The sequence below is a fragment of the Siphateles boraxobius genome, unplaced genomic scaffold, assembly GCF_051911475.1.
Source record: "Siphateles boraxobius isolate OS27281-9 unplaced genomic scaffold, OSU_SipBor_1 61, whole genome shotgun sequence".
NCBI classification, from domain to species: Eukaryota; Metazoa; Chordata; class Actinopteri; order Cypriniformes; family Leuciscidae; genus Siphateles; species Siphateles boraxobius.
The window spans coordinates 8,455,897-8,475,247 of NW_027509188.1; the positions used below are offsets into that span (position 1 = coordinate 8,455,897).

At 41.2% G+C, this 19,351-nt stretch overlaps 2 protein-coding genes across 4 annotated transcripts in view; both read right to left on the minus strand.

The window, feature by feature from the left end:
* Nucleotides 1-1,154, minus strand: part of LOC143718341 (uncharacterized) — a 47,708-nt gene extending 46,554 nt beyond the window's left edge. The window contains exons 1-2 of one of the 3 annotated variants that reach the window (XM_077209427.1): nucleotides 1,098-1,152; nucleotides 309-436 (exon numbers count right to left, since the gene is read on the minus strand). In XM_077209427.1, the coding sequence (XP_077065542.1) occupies nucleotides 309-393 (85 nt within the window). In that variant the 5' untranslated portion in view covers nucleotides 394-436; nucleotides 1,098-1,152. Of the gene's footprint in view, nucleotides 1-308; nucleotides 437-1,097 lie in introns of all 3 variants that reach the window. The other 2 variants (XM_077209425.1, XM_077209426.1) reach the window with 2 other exon arrangements.
* Nucleotides 1-19,351, minus strand: part of LOC143718303 (tripartite motif-containing protein 16-like) — a 276,192-nt gene that overhangs the window by 189,524 nt on the left and 67,317 nt on the right. The window lies entirely within an intron of this gene.

Consider the following 19,351-nt stretch of genomic DNA (forward strand, 5'->3'; position numbering starts at 1 on the left):
TTTTTAACAGATGTTAATGTTTTTGTTAATGAACATAAATTTAACAGTAGTATTAGCTTGAGTTAGTGTTTGTCATGATATGTTGATGTTCTGACAATAAAGAGTATTTTAAAACCACAATTAATGCTCTGTTTTCTACAACTTTCACTTAGGAGCAAAAATCTGCCTTTAAACTTGAAAGAAATAAAGATTTGACATTTATTGTGATAATTATCGATATCGACTGATATAAAAAAAATTATTGTGATATTTTTTTTTGCCCATATCGCCCAGCCCTAGGATCAAATGACTTTGAGAATGAGACCAACCTGTTTGTTCCTCAGTTTCTTCATGTTTCACATTGAATGTTTCTTCAATCTTCACGTCTTCACTCTCCTCTTTAATAAACGCCATCTTTATAATAGTGTTGGATCTCAGTCGCTTCACCAGGAGTTTTCTGTGTAATAATTAACAGAAAGAAAAATAAATCCAAACTAAATCTCTGTGTGCGTCTCAATCAGCTCTAGTTCAGTTGTTCAGTGCACTGGTAAGAGAGTCCGTCAGAGTGAGAGTTAATGGACTTAAATCACCTGATTAGACTAAAGAAACATTAAAAAAAGGTGCAAACTTCAGACATTTCATATTTAGTTATTTTTATTTTATATTTAATGATTTGTATATTATATAATAGACACATATAATAAAAACATATTATTAAAACATTAATCTTTCATGAAAATACAAGTTTGCAATTGATTTGCGACGTGCAGGTGACGTCAGCGCGTGCTGTTTCGGGCGCTTCAAGTGAATCATTTAATGAATTGGTTCAAATGACTCGTTTCGAATTGCTCAGTTTCTCTCCTTCACTACTAACCAGCGGCTTAATTAGTGTTTACGATGAACTGGTTCACGACAAAGGGGGCGAAATGAGATGCACTGTTTCTGTTGCTCACGTGAGGATGAGCTTTACTCACAAAAATATCCTTCATTAATGTTAGAAAACATTACAATGTTACATTCAATAATAAATAGTTAGTTTTGCAGTTCTTGTAATAACTGGAACATTTCCTGAACGGTTTGCATGGATTAAAACATTTAAAATTCTTAAAAAAACAAACCTTTCTTCAGCCTAATCACAACAGTCACAGGAGTTCGGCGCAGCCGGATGACGTCACATCGCATTACCAAAATAAAAGTCCTGTTCACAACTTCAGACGCTAAAATCTCTATAAAAACAAACAAATAATAGAACTACGTCAGAGTATTCAGATTTGAATTCTTGGTAAATTATATCTTTAAATGCATGTTGTTTATGTGATCTGCTAAAAATAACTATTAATTAAAGAGTTTGTACCACATCTTTGTGAGATTCTGTGTAATAGACAAAACAATAACGTTTGAGTGTAGAAACCATTTAATTGATTGGTCGGGAACTATTTTTTTTAACAATACCATTCTTATTTATTATTTCATTTTTGTTTGATGTATTTCTTGATTTAAAAAAAGTTATTAAAAATCTACTCTATATAGGCCTTTATCTGACTTATTAGATACATATTAGATACAAAAAGGAAGATGCATTTTGTCATTAAGCTCTTTCATCCCTCAAATTGAACAGCATTACATTCTCCTAGCAGGTTAAGCCAACCATGATGCACATCTATAGGGTTACTCCACTTCTCCCAAGCCATGCATAATCAAAAAGATGAAAATTTCTTGCTCAAAACTGATGAATAGCTGATATACTTGCACCTCTTTCGATTGCATACTCTGACCATTGGGATTCAGGCGGGGAGAAACAAGTGACAGTTACGCATTGGCACAAATGACTCCAGCCTAGACTAAGATGTGAAGAGAGGGAACCCCTCGTCAAGCAAATACCCGAAAAAAACCCTACAAAAACTACGTAGAACACGCTGGACACAAACTTCATGTAACATTATGAAACTGTTCTTTAGTAACATTACTTGTTTCCCTTCAACAGGTATCTTAAAGGATTCAAAGAGAGGAAGAACGACTGATATACCAAAAAAATTATCTCAGTTTATTATCACCAATGGCATGGTTAAAATCTTAAATGTTTCGCAAATAATACTATCCAGCGGCACACAAATGCCCAACAGCAAGGCCTCACTATCACACAGAAACACAGCGCAACAGACACCTCAATCTCAGTTAGCACAGCACCCTAAATAGGAAAAAAACTCTGTGCACAGCAAGCTTGGAACTGGATAGTATATGAAACCACACCAAATCTACACAAGAGGCTAGCTTTGGGCATGTGCTGCATTATGATACCGTTTTCAAGACAACAAGGAAGACAAACAAATAGCACAGTACATCCTACATTAAGGCGGGCGTACACGGTGCGAATTCGGACGGTCGGAAGATCGTATGTCCACGCACACTTCACGAGCGAGTTTATCCGAAAATCGTACGGACGCAGTGATATACGACACGATTTTACGACCTGCCGAATTCCGAAAAAAACGCACGAAGTTGCGCGCCTAAAAATGGATTCAGAGGAAGAGATTGCTTTCTTTGTTGCAGCAATAGCTTGCGAAGGAATGAAAAAGAAAAGAAAAAGGAGGGAATGGCAAAGGGTTTGGTTGAAGAGCAGAGAACAGCATGGACTTTCTGTTCTCCAAAAACAACTTGAGGTGAGTGTATTTTTGTGTATGCATCACTGATGTGTTCGTGGAAGTTATTACGGGAAAGTATAGACTACAACCATAGTGTGTCACGCAAATTTGGGAGATTTGTAACGTCGTTTTTATATTTAAACCAATTTAATTGCTGGATAGTTGGGTATTATTGTATACGTGCTGTAATTGTAGGCCATATGTTTCTATACGGAATAGCCTCCATACATATATGAGACACACACACACATATATATATATACATATATATAATACATGCATAATATGCAATATGCTTATATTACTACAATGTGAATGGACTTGCATAAAATGCAATATATGTAATTGACGAACTTATTCTACAGATGAATGATATGCGGGGCTTCAGGGAGATGTTACGGGTGACTGTAGATGATTTCAAAGAGTTATTGTCCCTGGTTGAGCCTTTCATTACCAAAACAAACACAGTCATGAGGAGGAGCGTTAGTGCCAGAGACAGATTTGTCAGTGACATTGAGGTTTCTGGCCACAGGTAAGTTTGTAACATGTACAAAAAGTATATTATTATTATTTTTCTTTGTATTGATCTATCTACATATATATATTCTTATTTTTTTATAATTTACTATTTTCTTTATCAGTATGTGTATGAAATGTGTTGTACAAATGAATTACCTTAGCTTTGCCCCGTTATACAAATAAATGTTCTTTACTCCTGTTTATTTATTTTAGGAGAGTCCTTAAGTCACTAGGCTTTCAGTTTCGGATGGGAAGCACGACTGTTGGTAGAATTGTAGAAGAAACATGCAACGCTCTACACCGCACTATGAATAAGGATTATTTGAAGGTTTGCAATAGTATACAAACAAATTTAAATTATATTAACATTTGTAACAGAAAACTTGACTAAGTCAGATTATTTTGACTATGAATTAAAATACCAATATTAGACTTTTTTTAAGTTTCATTTGTTAACAGTACTTAAAAATACTTTAATGTTAACAAAACATTAGATTAAGCATCGTCATTTACATTGATGTTGGGAATTGGGATCATACAGATTATGCAATTTTAAACTAGCATCTCAAAGTAGATGTGTGTTGATAATCTGATAATATCATGTTTACAGACAACAACTTCTGAAGACGAGTGGAGGAAAATTGCTGAGGATTTTGACCTGAAGTGGCAATTCCCTCATTGCCTTGGCGCAATAGATGGAAAACACATCTTTATTCAGCCCCCAGCCAACAGCGGCAGCACATTCTATAACTACAAGTCCAGGTTTTCCATCCTGTTGATGGCTGGAGTGGATACAAACTACAAATTTATTTACACAAATGTGGGAGTTCAAGGCAGAGTTTCAGATGCAGGTTTGTTTGCGCAGTCTGATTTGCGAGCTGCCTTAGATGAAAGAAAATTAAATCTTCCTGCTGCTGAGGCTCTACCCAACACCAACATCATCATGCCATATTCTTTTGTGGGAGATGAAGCTTACCCTCTGAGGAATGACCTGCTGAAGCCGTACCCACACAGACGACTACAGCCAGAACAACGCATTTTCAATTATAGGCTATCACGTGCAAGACGTGTTGTGGAAAATGCTTTCGGAATTCTTGCTAACCGACTCAGGGTGTTCCGCACAACCATCTGCCTTGATCCTGACAAAGCAGTGACAATCACCTTGGCAGCACTGTGCCTTCACAATTTCTTGCGCAACAAGCAATCAGATGCCTACTTTCCACCTGGCCTGACTGACTGGGTGGATGACAACCATCAGCTCCACGATGGGGCATGGAGACAAGAGAGAACCCTGCAGTCTGTGAGATTGGAAGGAGGAAAAAACCCAATAATAGCTGCAAAAGAGCAACGGGACTGTCTTAAAGGTTACTTTGTTTCCCCAGCTGGCTGTGTACCATGGCAAGACCAGTATGTCTAATGGATAAACTGAAAACACTTCACTGTCAAATATTTGTTTTTATTTTATTTTTTGTTAGCAACATGTTGTCACGAAACGTGCAAGGCACGATGCAAAAAGGTGTGAGGACTCAAGTGCCGGAGAAGCGATCTTTATTACAAAAAGAAACAAACACAAAGCAAAACCCACGAGGGGTGAAAACACACTGAATGAAATAAAACAATAACAAAACCTGAACGGGTAGAATATCACAGGGAACGGGAGACATTAAACAACGATCCGACAAAGACTGCAAACAAGAGGAGACTTAAGGGAACAAATCAAGAGGGGACAGATGGAAGAACTCAAACAATAATCAGGTAACGAGGGGGAGGGATCAGACAAGGACAAGAGCACATGGCCCAAAATAACAAAACACCCATGTGCAACACAAGACATGACAGGCATGTGACATTACCCCCTCCCTACGGAGCGGCTACCAGACGCTCCATAAGACCAGGGCGGGACAGGAAGGAAACACCAGGGCGGGACGGGAGGGAAACACCAGGGCGGGACGGGAGGGAAACACCGGGAGGGAAACACCGGGAGGGACACACCAGGGCGGGACGGGAGGGACACACCAGGGCGGGACGGGAGACAGTCCATCGGGCGGCCAGGGCGAAGCAGACAGTCCATCGGGCGGCCAGGGCGAAGCAGACGACCCATCGGGCGGCCAGGGCGAAGCAGACGACCCATCGGGTGGCCAGGGCGAAGCAGACGACCCATCGGGCGGCCAGGGCGAAGCAGACGACCCATCGGGCGGCCAAGGCGGTGAAGACCCCCCATCGGGCGGCCAAGGCGGTGAAGACCCCCATCGGGCGGCCAAGGCGGTGAAGACCCCTCGGGCGGCCAGGGCGGTGAAGACCCCTCGGGCGGCCAGGGCGGTGAAGACCCCTCGGGCGGCCATGGCAGAGGCTCTGGAACAGACACTGGCACCGGCTCAGGAACAGCAGACACCGGCTCAGGAACAGCAGACACAACCAGGGCGGTCAAGACCCCTCGGGCGGCCATGGCAGAGGCTCTGGAACAGACGCTGACACCGGCTCTGGAACAGCAGACACCGGCTCAGGAACAGCAGACACCGGCCAGGGCGGTGAAGACCCCTCGGGCGGCCATGGCAGAGGCTCTGGAACTGACCTAGACACCGGCTCTGGAACAGCAGACACCGGCTCAGGAACAGCAGACACCGGCTCAGGAACAGCAGACACCGGCTCAGGAACAGCAGACACCGGCTCAGGAACAGCAGACACCGGCTCAGGTACAGCAGACACCGGCTCAGGTACAGCAGACACCGGCTCAGGTACAGCAGACACCGGCTCAGGTACAGCAGACACCGGCTCAGGTGGAACAGACACCGGCTCAGGAACAGACACAAGAACTGTAACAGTCACACGAACAGACACAAACACAGAAGCAAACACTGGCTCTGGCGCTGGAACAGGCACTGGCTCTGGAACAGACATTGGCTCCAGCTCTGGAACAGGCATTGGCTCTGCCTCCGGCTCTGGAACGGGCATTGGCTCTGCCTCCGGCTCTGGAACGGGCATTGGCTCTGCCTCCGGCTCTGGAACGGGCATTGGCTCTGCCTCCGGCTCTGGAACGGGCATTGGCTCTGCCTCCGGCTCTGGAACGGGCATTGGCTCTGCCTCGGGCTCTGGAACGGGCATTGGCTCTGCCTCCGGCTCTGGAACGGGCACTGGCTCTGCCTCCGGCTCTGGAACGGGCACTGGCTCTGCCTCCGGCTCTGGAACGGGCACTGGCTCTGCCTCCGGCTCTGGAACGGGCACTGGCTCTGCCTCCGGCTCTGGAACAGCAGACACTGGCTCCAGCTCTGGAACAGGCACTGGCTCTGGAACAGGCACTGGCTCTGGAACAGGCACTGGCTCTGGGACAGGCACTTGCTCTGGCTCTGGAACAGGCACTGGCTCTGGCTCTGGAACAGGCACTGGCTCTGGCTCTGGAACAGGCACTGGCTCTGGCTCAGGAACAGGCACTTGATCTGGCTATGGAACAGGCACTGGCTCTGGCTCTGGCTCTGGAACAGGCACTGGCTCTGGAACAGGCACTGGCTCTGGCTCTGGAACAGGTACTGGCTCTGGCTCTGGAACAGGCATTGGCTCTGGCTCCGGCTCTGGAACAGGCACTGGCTCCGACTCTGGAACAGGCACTGGCCTTGGCTCCGGCTCAGGAACAGGCCCCGGCTCAGGAACAGACTCCGATCCTGGAACGGCACACACTGGTTCCGGCTCGGGAACGACAGACACTGGCTCCGGCTCGGGAATAGCAGATACCGGCATGTCTAGGATCCTAGCCAGACGTTCCAAATAGTCCATAAGTGCCTTGGCGGCCACACGAATGGGCATTTCCTGATCTGTCTCAGACTGGGCAGACGGGACGTGCACAGTTTCTGACTGGGCAAACGGAGCGTGAACAGTCCCTGGCATGGCCCCTCTTCTCCGCTGAGTCCTCATTTGGTCGGATCGTTATGTCACGAAACGTGCAAGGCACGCTGCAAAAAGGTGTGAGGACTCAAGTGCAGGAGAAGCGATCTTTATTACAAAAAGAAACAAACACAAAGCAAAACCCACGAGGGGGAAAAACACACTGAATGAAATAAAACAATAACAAAACCTGAATGGGTAGAATATCACAGGGAACGGGAGACATTAAACAACGATCCGACAAAGACTGCAAACAAGAGGAGACTTAAGAAGGGAACAAATCAAGAGGGGACAGGTGGAAGAACTCAAACAATAATCAGGTAACGAGGGGGAGGGATCAGACAAGGACAAGAGCACATGGCCCAAAATAACAAAACACCCATGTGCAACACAAGACAGGACAGGCATGTCATGTGACACATGTTGTATAAAACAAACATTTTACAAAACATTAAAACGTCAAATGTTTTGATTTGTGAAACAAAAACAAAACTGTATGAAAGTTCACATTCAAAATAATTCAAATTCAAACCCAAACAAAACTTTGTGGCAAATAAAATAAAATTTAATTTTTTATAAAAAAAAATTAAACTTTTTCTGTGTTTCTATACAGAAAAACGTTGTTGTTTTGGTATTAATACTTTTTCTGTATATTTTTGTTTTTTCTCAAAGTATGCTAATTGCTTATTCCAGTAGTAGAACTATATAATAACACAACATTCAAAATATGTAAAGTACTAACAGCTCTTTTAAACGACCAGCCAAAATAGTTGCAAATTTTTTTTTTTAAAGCTCTTGAAGCTGATTGCACCCTGTGTCATTTACATGATGGATTAAAGTGTAATTCGGCTGGGACAGTAAAGGCCGTGGGGGTGGTGTTGGTGTGGGTGGTGGAATGTATTTTGGATGGGAAGAATAGTAACTTCCAGACATAGGGAAGCCTGGGGGAGTTTGCATTTGATGCACTGAAATTTCACTTTCTTGTGAATCATAAATCTGCAACATTATTGCCCTTTTTAATCTCAATACTAGGGCCGGAATTCTAATTCGCCCAAGTTCCTCCCCAACCTGTTTCCCAAAGGAATACTCCCCTTTGTCATCTCTATTAGAAATTCGGTCTACAACCTTGTTGAGTATTGCGATTTTTTGTAGCTCAATGTTTTCATTTTTTTTTACTCCTGTACTTGGCCCGACACAAAGGATATCCAGAAGCAGGTTTTCCAGAGGCAGGTTGGTCATTTTCACGAGGTGTGTCACAAGAACTCTGCTCTTAACCAGACAGATAGATCTGTCGTACGACGCAATTCTCGAATTGCGTCGGCACTAACTTCCTCACAATCGTCTGTGTCCCTCAGCAGGTCAGCCTGGTATGCTTTGAGAATTGACATAGTGTGCAAGCACGCCGCGGCCTGACCTGCTGCCGAATACGCTTTACCCACCAATAAAGATGTATTTTTTAAAGGTTTGGTGGGTAACGTCGGGGCTTTCAGAGGCGAAGATGACTCAGGGGAAAGATAACTGACCGCTAATTTCAAGACGTTGACGTCACGTCAGGTCGTCACGTGGGTCAACCCGCTTATTGTTTTCTGCTGTCAAATAAAAGATTGAAACATTTAATCTGTTTACGTGTCATTTTATTTGTAACATATACACATAAATAATACATCACAAATTAATACGACTGGAACATTTTACCAGATTGCACGCACTGTATACACTTAAATGATTTACTATCACAGACACGGGGTTTCATTTTTTCACAAAAAGAGATACCATAGAATCATTTTTTAATAGATTATCATTATGGTAAAATTTCATTATATATTTTCAGATGTCTACCTGTCGCAGACACCAGTTGATAAAACTCTCTTACGGCGTTTCCTAAGTTATATTGTGGCTGAAACGGACGATTAGGGACATGCACGCCGTCAGAGGTGAGATTTATGTATTCTAAATTAAAGTGTTTAAAGGCGAACGGGTTTTTATCATAGGCACCTGTAAACGCCGAGTTATCTGTCATCGCTAAAATGATAGATTTTGGCAGAGTCCCGAGGAAGAGATTTTCATGGTTAGAGACGCGCGCTCCTGCTGGTATGGAGAAATTTTTCACACAGACACGGTCGATAGGATATTTGGCCGTGCTCGAGAGGAGCGCTTGTGCATGCCCCACACGCACCGCGGGTGATACAATGACTCTCTTGACAAAGAGTGATGCAGAGAGTATTTTTAGTTTATAATCGACAGCGTCAGCACGCATCAGACAGAATGCATCTTTTGCTCTGGTTAAACGAAGACGAATATCAACACCGTTCAATAATAGTTTCGGTTGAAAGAATATATCACTGTGTATAGGTGCTAGTAGCTCCACAACATTGCTAGCGTTGGTGAATGCTGCTCTTTTTGTTAAGCCTTCGTTACCCCCGGCTGGGTCTACCGTGTCCATTCGTCCCGCGGAATCTTTGTAAAAAAGTCCTGCACTAAAGTTACTGTCTAACGTATCTCTCCCATAATTAATGAGCGTTTCAAAAATACATCTATATGGATAGGTATTCGAGGATTGGGATACTAGGGTATCTCCTAACGATACATCAACCTGTGAGAAGATACACGCTGCAGGATAATTAAGAAGCCCTACCAGCGCGCCGTCTGGAATATCATCACCGTTCGGAAGAGTTATTTTGACACGGGTAAATACATACAACATAATGATCGGGGTCCGACTGGTACGGAGCGAGATAAACCATTTTAAAAAAGGTGTTGTTTCACGGGTCTAAAGTGAAGTTTAGATACAACCTTCCCGCAGGTGAATGGTATCTCTCTGTTTAAGTCGTCTTTAACCTCAATAGTAATCTCGTTAATACTGGTTTTATTAAGACGCACGTAGTGTGACTTGTCGTACCTGACACAGGCAGCCTTGTTTGTTTCCCCTTCGAAATGTACTGTACCTAGTAAAGGTACATACGAATCTCCAACTGATTGGTAGTCTATTATATCTGTGTACACATATAGGGTATAAAAACCACCTCTTATATCAGCCTGGAACGGAGCGTATGTGACTGATGTGACGTGTGTGTCTTGATGCTCATCCGAACTGTTTGCAACTTCTATAGGAACACCGGGTTTTAATCCTAGTATAACAGCTACCTTACCATAAAATGTCAACGAAGGCCTCTGGACTGCTTTCAGAAATATCTTATTCTTTATATGATCGTAGCCGAGTAATACGGGTATATCCTCAAAATAACCACACTTTAAAGCGTTCCGGCTCGTAGATATTTTTAGGGCTTTCCGAAAAGTTTGGATATTAAAGTCACCCCTTACACTGTGCAGTTCTCCGTTATTCTGCAATAGGCTTTGATCATGTTGTAGAAATTTTAATAGTCATTGATCCCAAACAGGTATCATAAGAGAAAGAACCTATTCAATGTATAAAAGTATATGTGTGTACGTGCTTGTGCGTGACTTTTCAGGAACATATGGGACAGGACCTCTGACCTTAGGGACGGTCAGTTTTGACCAGTTTATTTCAGTACCAGTTTGTGTCTTTAAGTAGAAACAGAACAGCAGTAAGGACTTTATCTGGGTGGGTGAAAGGTACAGCGGGTGAGGAGGAACCTTGAAAACAGTCTCATATCTTCCTGTTGGGTGTCACTCTCTTGCACAGCGTAACTTCTGTATACTAGACTGAACCTATTCTTGCAAGAATAAATACTTTTCTTTTTATTAATTTGACTCTGAGTGTCTTTTACGCAGTGATGATGTTTAACAGAATTTTTGCCACAACAATTTGGTGTCAGAAGTGGGATTCCTTGGAAGTGCCTTCTGGACCTGAGAGCGGACGGTGTTTGGCCACCTGGACTGAGCAGTTCCAGCTCTACCTCGTAAGCTTGAGAGAGAGGGGCCGACCGCTGTCGGGTCCGGGAGGGGCTCCACTGGAATCAAAAGAAAGCGAACCCGTGGCAACCAACATATCTCTGGTAAGAGACGTCTAAAATATTTTCTTTTGGGGAAAAGTATTTTGTTTCGGGTATGAAATGTGAGTGAACCATATTGGCTGAGAGCTGTTTCTGTGGTACGTAATCTGAGATTAATTGAGATCTATATATAGATCAAGAGGTTTCAAACAGATACGAGAGAAAATTATCTGAGATTAATTGAGGTCTGTAACAGATCAAGAGATTTCAAACAGATAGGTAACCTGAAAATGAGTTGTTCCGCCACTGAGCAAATTGTTTTTAGGTACTGAGGCTAATTAGGGGGAACCAGAACAGTTTTTGGTAAACCTTAATTAGGAGGGCACTAATAGTGCAACCCGACCGATTTGGGTTAAAAGGAAAAATCGGGTCTGTTGGGGACGCCTAACAGATCAGGAAAACGCGCGTTGAAGAGAAATCCACAGAGAACAGAGAAGCAGCCAATATGGGGAAGTCTCAAGGTAAGCATGCAAAATTTGATACACCGGTTTTTCTATCAAATGAGAAAATTATGGGGGAAAATTTATGTTTTAGATATTGAAAAAACTGAGAATATACCATGATTTCCCCAGGGAGGGAACACTGAGCACAACTAGACTGAAAGTAGTGCGAGAATCAGTTGAACAGGGCAGTGAGAAACAAAAAGGTTGTTATGGCTGCATTCAACATGTGTGATTAGGCAGATAAAAAAAGTTGAACTGCCAGGAGAAATAAAGTTTTTACTTCTTCATCCAGTAAATGGAAGCATGACATTAGATGTCTGAGAACTTAAATTTACATGATAAGGATTGAAGTAGCAAGCAGCTATAAGGCTGTCTGTGTGAAATAGAGGGAACTGTAAGTGAGAGACTTGATGGAAGAGGGAAGTGAAAAACAAAAAGGTTGGTGTGTGAGATATGTGTGTGGGGATTGTTAGCAAACAATCATGTACTGGTTAGATAATGAAGGAACTGGCATGTAGAGAAAATAAAGAATTAGCATGTAGAACAGAGGATGCAGAAGGAACTTGCATGTAGGGAAAGATGGAAGAAACAGTAGAAAACTATATGTGATGAAAATAAAATGTCTGACAGAATTTATGGAAGTCAAATTAACTGTTTAAATGGTATGAAAAATGAGTTTCAGAATAAAAATAAGGCATTGAGTATGATTAACGGGGATTAATGTGATATAACGATAAGGAATGTTTCATTAAGCAAAATGGGGAAAAACTATATTTTCTGTATTAAATTCTATATTTTAATGGTAAAATAATGATTGAAATTAGGTTTAATTTTAAGTTTGACAACCATTGTGTTTTGAACCTAGGGTCCAGCTATGCTGGAGGTACAGCAACAGGGTTTGCTTATTCAGCCCGGTTTCCGGATGTTAGATATATACTTGTTCTGTAATTAGGGTTGTTGATGATAATACCAAATTAGTAAAATGTAAAGACAACTTTGACCAAAGATTCTGGAAATCAATAATGTATAATGTTGGATATTTGTTGATATTAAGTAATTGAAGCAAAAGATATTGTCTGTTTTTTAAATGAAATTATGGGTCGGGGATAATTTCCCTGGACAAGTATGACTAAAGTTAAACGAAAACTTTGTGAAAACAACTTAGAATATTTTGAGCATTTCGATGCAGCTTATGAAAAATAATGATAAAGATTATGATTCGGCTATTGGGATTGAATCCGCCACTGGTGGACTGTAAAAGAATACAGAGAACTGCTTATCAGCTCTGTTTGCATTCCTGAATGGGACACACTGCTTCAAGAGTGTGCAGTAAGTTGGAGCCGACTGAGAGTGTTGTAATTGTGGTCAGCAGGACCATCTAACATGTAACTTTAAATGCCCACTGAGAAGGTGTTTGAAAATGTGATAGTGGCACATTTCTGGTAATAATGTGGGTTTGAAAGTAGATCAGTGTTTATATGACGATATTAAAGTTTTCGTCTGAGAAAGAGTAAGAGATAAGAACAAGGTCAAAAGATTGAAGTCTTAAAGTGAATCCTTTTGAAGAAAAGATCTATAATAGTAATTTTTATAAGTGAACTGATGAATACAGGTTAATGTAAAATTACAGATAATGACAAAAAAAATGAGTTGCAAATTGTAAAAGTAACTAAAAGGATGATATAAAATGATAACTGCAAAAGATGTATGTGTATCAAAATGTATCATAAGCAGAGCGTGATAGCCTCGTAAAAGTTAGTGTGAATCCCGATTGGAGATTGATAAACTCCTAGGGAAAATTTAAGTCAGATATTAAACTATGATAATTAAGAAATTGACAACTAAAATCGAGTACAGTAGTACGGTTGCTAAAATGTAAAATGTGTAGAAAGGCATCTGATTAAACAAACAGCTTGAAAAGTTGACCATGAAAGAGCTAGAAGCTGATGTTTTGCTTTCAAAAGATGAGTCTGCTATTGGCTGAAATGAAACAGTTCGCTTATCTAAATCTGATGTGTGCTGTGGCTGAAACAGCCAGTGCGACAGAGACTCAATCTGAATGGAAATTTGTAATGTCTAGATTCCCTACGTGGGCAAAGGACAACTGTAAAACTATGTTTATTTGAAAACACATGTAATTTCTGGCAAAGATGCCTTAAGCTGGGATAGAGTTAAAAGATGGTAGATAAAAGTTTGATGTTAGAAGTATATGAGAGAGCAGTGTACCAGTCCGAATGTCTCAGAGTCTCTCTCATTCAATGAGTCAGCTAAAAGCTGTTATCTGTGATAATAAGTAAAGCACAGTGTTTCAGTTGAGAATCATAGACACAGAGATGTTTAAAGAAACAATTGCCGTTCAGAGGGCAATTTGTATTTGTAAATGTTTTAAATGTAAAACTGAATGACTTTAAAGAATTCTTTAAAATAATAATACAGACCTTAAACGATAGAGGTGACATTTTGATTAGCGTATTTTAGGACCAGTAACAACTTTGTCTCATTTAGTCTCCACCATTCAGGACCGATGGCTCCGGCTACAGATGAAGTACACTGAATGTACGGTTGTGATCTAAATTCACTGAGTATAGTCTAAGTAGCTAGGTTGCTGCTTTTAAGATAGTTAATGGATTTAAGTGATTAAATACTGTTGTTATTAACCTGTCTCCCTGTGAACACTATTAGGCAATCGGAATGGCTCTGGTTACTCTTGAACGTGCCTTTCCTAAGCTCCAGAAAACAGCTGAGTTCTGTTGAAGAAAACTGATTGTATTGGGAAAGAGCGGTCACCAGTGTGTACGTGTGTACGAGTGGCTACTCAATGACGGGATGATCTTCCTGGCCAGGGGACAGCCTAACGCAGGGGGTCACGAACATTGGGCACCTCCGGATGGAGGTGTTATTTGTGAGAAAGGTATGAGAGTTGAGCGCTGATTACTGGAGGCCACCGGGGTCAGCAGAGCATTGAGAGGTGAGATGGGCTGTGAGGTGAAAATTAATATTACGGCAGTCTGACCCAGAAATGTGAGTTCCTCTATACCACTCACCAGAAACCGCATTGATTGTATGGCTTGTTTTTCATTGTGACAAGTGTCTGCAACTATGCCAGGGGACGACACCCTGAAGAGAAGAAAATTAAAGATAAATAGCTAACGGGAGTGGGCTTTCAAGAGCCAGCTGATTCCATGAGGTGATTGCCATTATTTGCTGCGGAGACAGTAACAAAACTTAATTATATGAGGGACATGATGTTGGTTGCCATATGGGCAAGTGAAATGTATAGAAGAGTTAATTTTGAGCTAATATGTCTATAACATAGTTTTCACTCGTGAAGGTCGTTGGACATGGTGGTGGCTAAAGATGAAGACAGCTTTGTAGATTTGAGAAAAGTCTGGATAATAAAGCTGAATGGTAAAAGGTTAATGTAATGACTTTAATATTACATTTTGTCTAAATTACAGTCTTAGGAGGCTGTTGAAAAGATTATTTGTTTATAGTGAGAGAGACTGCTTGAGTGGAGGAAGGGATGGTAACTGTGTCTGTCTTTTTGTTATCGGCCCGCTAAAGAACAAAATAGTGATAATGAACCAAAAAAATCCAGCTGACTTTTCTAAGATCAAATGAATAATGAACAGACATGCTTTGAAACTGGTTAAGAGACCATGTAAAATTAGGTAAAAGCTACAGTAAAATGTGAAGTTTAAAATCTTACTTAAAATTTAAATCTTTTTAGAGATGATATAATGAAAAGCGAACATTGAAGATGAACAGTTAAAATATGTGTCTAATATGTGTGTGTGTGATGGTGACTGCACTCTATGTCTTGTATGTGTTAGTTTGGGGTACGAATACTGTGTCTGAATAGTGTGTATATTGTGTCATTAACCTCTGGAATGAGGGTTTTATCATTACAGATGGGTTAAGGCAAATGACAAGTTTTAAGGAAGCTAATAGTTTTGAGTCAATCTGATGACAAGATGATGCAGAAAATGGGACGAGCTTTAAATGGATTAGTTATCCAGCTCTGTCTGCTACTGGTAATTATGAATCAATCTATGGATTAAAAGCATTTATGTAAATTGGATTTGTGAAGTTGTAGAGAGATGTCCATCATGGGTTGAGATAAACTAAAATGTTATAGATTTGCAGGCAATAACAAAGTGACATATTGGCTAAGTCAATATCAAATTATCCAGAGAGTCCTTCACATTTATGAATATTGTGAACAAAAGGGGGAAAATGTTGTTTGACTGACATTGACCAAGTCTGTACAGCACGACCTGACCTGACAGAAACAATTGATGACTTTGAAAATGTTTGTAGATGACGGGCTTAAGAGACCAAACAACAGGCCTGAAAAGCAGGATACACTGTAAGACTGAGGGCCGTTGCCCTCCAAATACTCTGATAAGAAGATGTGTTTGTGGCTTTAAGTAATATTTTTGTTTCAAGAGGCAGAGAAAGATGTCTGAAGGAAATTTGTCTGAAGGACAACGTTTGGGTTATTGATGATGGCAAACTTTATCCAAACACCATTACGTTAGATTGATGCAAGAGTTGAATCACTGCATCAAAAGGGGGATGGTTACAATTGGTAACAATTTTGATAACAATTGACAAAGTATGGTTTACTAGGGGACAATATATGTTGGGAAGACACTGAGCTTGACTGGGTAAAAGCCTGGCAAGAAGCCATTCTTCTCCCTAACAAAATTGCTGTCTGTAAGTGTGCCGCACACGCTGATAACTAAATTGCAGGACTGTTTCAACAGGAGACGCCAGGGCAGATGCAGCAGCGAAGGCCGTGGCAGCACAGCAGACAAAAGAAACTACGTGTACTTTACTATCTGAAAATAACCTCGACATTTGTTTTTCTTTACAGAGCATGCAGACTTTTGATGCAGGGCAGAATGTGCCCAATAAAATAATGGTTATGGATGAATTTGACTTACTATCCTGGCCTGGATTGTTATTGTGGCAGAAAGAAACAAGGCCACACCTGCGCAGCGCATTACTTAAGATTTTCCTTTTGCAGAATTTCAGGAAGGATTGCAGAAAACAGAACTAATTCTGTTCCAAATGTATAAATATTGTGTTGTGGACATGAGCAAAGTGGGTTGAGTGTTTTTCAGGGTAAAAGGACCCCGAGTGCTATTAAGTGAGGAAGAAATTATTTAGTGATAAGATGATTTGTAAAATGAGAAGAAACAGAGTTGAATTGGACAAGTGTTGAGAATAAACTTGAAATTCTTAATGCATATCATCAGCAAGGTGAACAAATGGTGAAAATTCCACAGGTCACACCAATAGGCACGACCGGCCAGACAAGCGGTCACTAACAAAATACTTAAGGTCTCCATTCACAGGTGAAAGCAGGCAAGAAATGGTTCACTCCAGTGGGGGTGCGGTCGTGATTTAAGGGAAAACCTTATAAGGATCAGAAAATGGTTGGAGAGTGTGACACCTGGGTCCAAGCCTCTCCCCTTAGACAACACCAACAGGCCTCAACCATCATATAGAGCACAAAGTGAGGGGTCAAAGGCTCGTGCTAGTAACAGCCTCCCTCACCGGCGAGGGAAAGACTACGGCAACGACTCGCAAAGAGTCACCCTGGTGAAGACGGAATGTCCATGGGGCAAACGAGATGACCAACACACCTGGAGGAAGATGCACCAACTAATGGTTTGAGTTTAGCCAAAGAATCTGTTTTTGTGATGATTTTGATGATTTTATTTGATTGAATCAAAATAGGGCTTAGATCAAATGATTTGATGGGTTAAGGATTCATTAGAAAATATTTCAGGTAAATTATAGGGATTATTATTGAAGAAACTTGATTAGGCTGTCCATTAAGGGTAAGAAAGGCCGATCATGGGAGAATATGCTAAAAGATGGTCCGTATTTGAAATATTAGAGTTAATTTTGAACAACTACATTGGTTAAAAGAATGGATAAAAAAATATAAAACCTTTTCAGGATAGATTTTATTAAATATGGTGTTAAAAGTTAAGAAAATATGGTTAGGAAAATGGAGGCGATGTATGGAAATGGGCGTGGACTGATGGTAAATGGATAAGATTGGTTAATCTTTGGGGGGTTGGGGGTACTGTACTACCAATTTCAGCGATAGGATTATCAATATTGTTATGTTTACCATGCATTATAATGTGTCTCCAGCTCAGTACAGAGACTGGTTAAAGCTAGGAGTCTGTTCAATTGGATGAACAAAATATGATGATACAAGTAGTGGGAGCTACTGTGACATGTGTTAAAGAGTATGTTTCCTTTTCTTTTTCTTTCTTTCTATGAATGTTTTTGATATGAACAGAAGGTTAAAAGCTGTGGTTTATCCGCTATGTGATGACGTACAAGGAGAGGGGTCGAAATGAGGGATTAACGTAGAACCCCTCCTCAGACATGATTTACATAAATGACACCTGTTACGAATTCACTATAACTTTAAGGTTGTTTGCAGATCCATCACCTGTTTTTTAGGAATCCAGCTGTTGAATTTAGAAGGCCACCCCCACCACTTGACTAACACACACATGACTTTCCCACGGCGTTGTTTATCCAGTATTTTTTCAACCTTGAAAGATGCATCATTACTCACGATAATCTTCTGTAGTTTTTGTTCATAAAAACAACCAGCGATAATTTCACCGTCATAGTCTTGTAATCGGTAAACGGGAGGGATACGTGGAATGCATGCGGTTATTGTGAAATATTCTTCAGTATAATTTTGCGGGTACCCTTTGGCAAAAATGTGACCCGTCACAGAAACCAGGGACACAAGTTGGCAGCACAACTTTCGAGCAAAATGAGAAAGAATAGTTTTTTTTTCAAAATGGGTGAATTTAAATTTTTTGTAGAATCTGTTAATTGAAATCACGAAGAAGCCTCTCCATGGTTGAGATATGAGTATTGGTATATTTAAAAGCTTACATTTTGAGGTTGAAATCGGCTTGTTTTCGGAGATTCTAGCATGCAGTAGGGGCGTGGCGTGTCATTGTCTGTGTGTATTTCCATACTGTATAACCCGGCGCTTTTGCCCCCGCCCTCCAAGTGAACCGCATGGCTACTTATTATGCTGTGCTCTGGCCGGCTCTATCTGATATCAAAATTCAATGAAGATGGATGCCGCAAAGATTGTCGCAGACGAGCTGAACCGTCTGGCAGTTAGACCGAAAAAGTTTTCGTCGCACTTCGTGGGCTCGGGAAACAGAACCGGAGGTATGGGCGCAGCGCGTGCGCCCTCAGTGCTTGAATACGGCGGCTCGGCTCGCTGACAGCGGTGGCTGGCTGTTTCATATGTGACGTACCGATTGCTTTGAATGGGAAACATTTTGTGAACAGGGAACAGAGTTAATGGACTGGCAAATATCTCCATTGAACATGAACTGGCACAGAGAATCGAAATAGAGGATGCAGTTAAGACCTTTGCTGCGATGAAGGCCTGCCGTGCGTGTTTCTGAAATGTAAGTTAAGATTAATTTGCTCTTTAGTCGTTATTTAAGATGCTGAACCTGCTGATGATATAATGTGCTTGCGGACATTTCATTTGTGTGTGTATACGCACATAAGAAAGTGGTGTAAAGAGATTTACAACAGTAATTTGAGGAGGTGAAATGTGATTATTTGGAAAATTCCTGTCATGACTGCTTAAAGAAAAATGCCAGCAGGCATTTGCCTCCTGCATAAACTTTAATGTTGTTGACATTTTGGGCACACGAGCGTTGCGCACTATTTGCGTTATATGTAGGCCTATGGCTTATTGGTCTTTGTGTGTTGTTGCTGGTTTTGCGTTATATGTATATGGCATATTGGTCTTTGTGTGTTGTTGATGGTTTTGCCTTATATGTATATGGCATATTGGTCTTTGTGTGTTGTTGCTGGTTTTGCGTTATATGTAGGCTATATG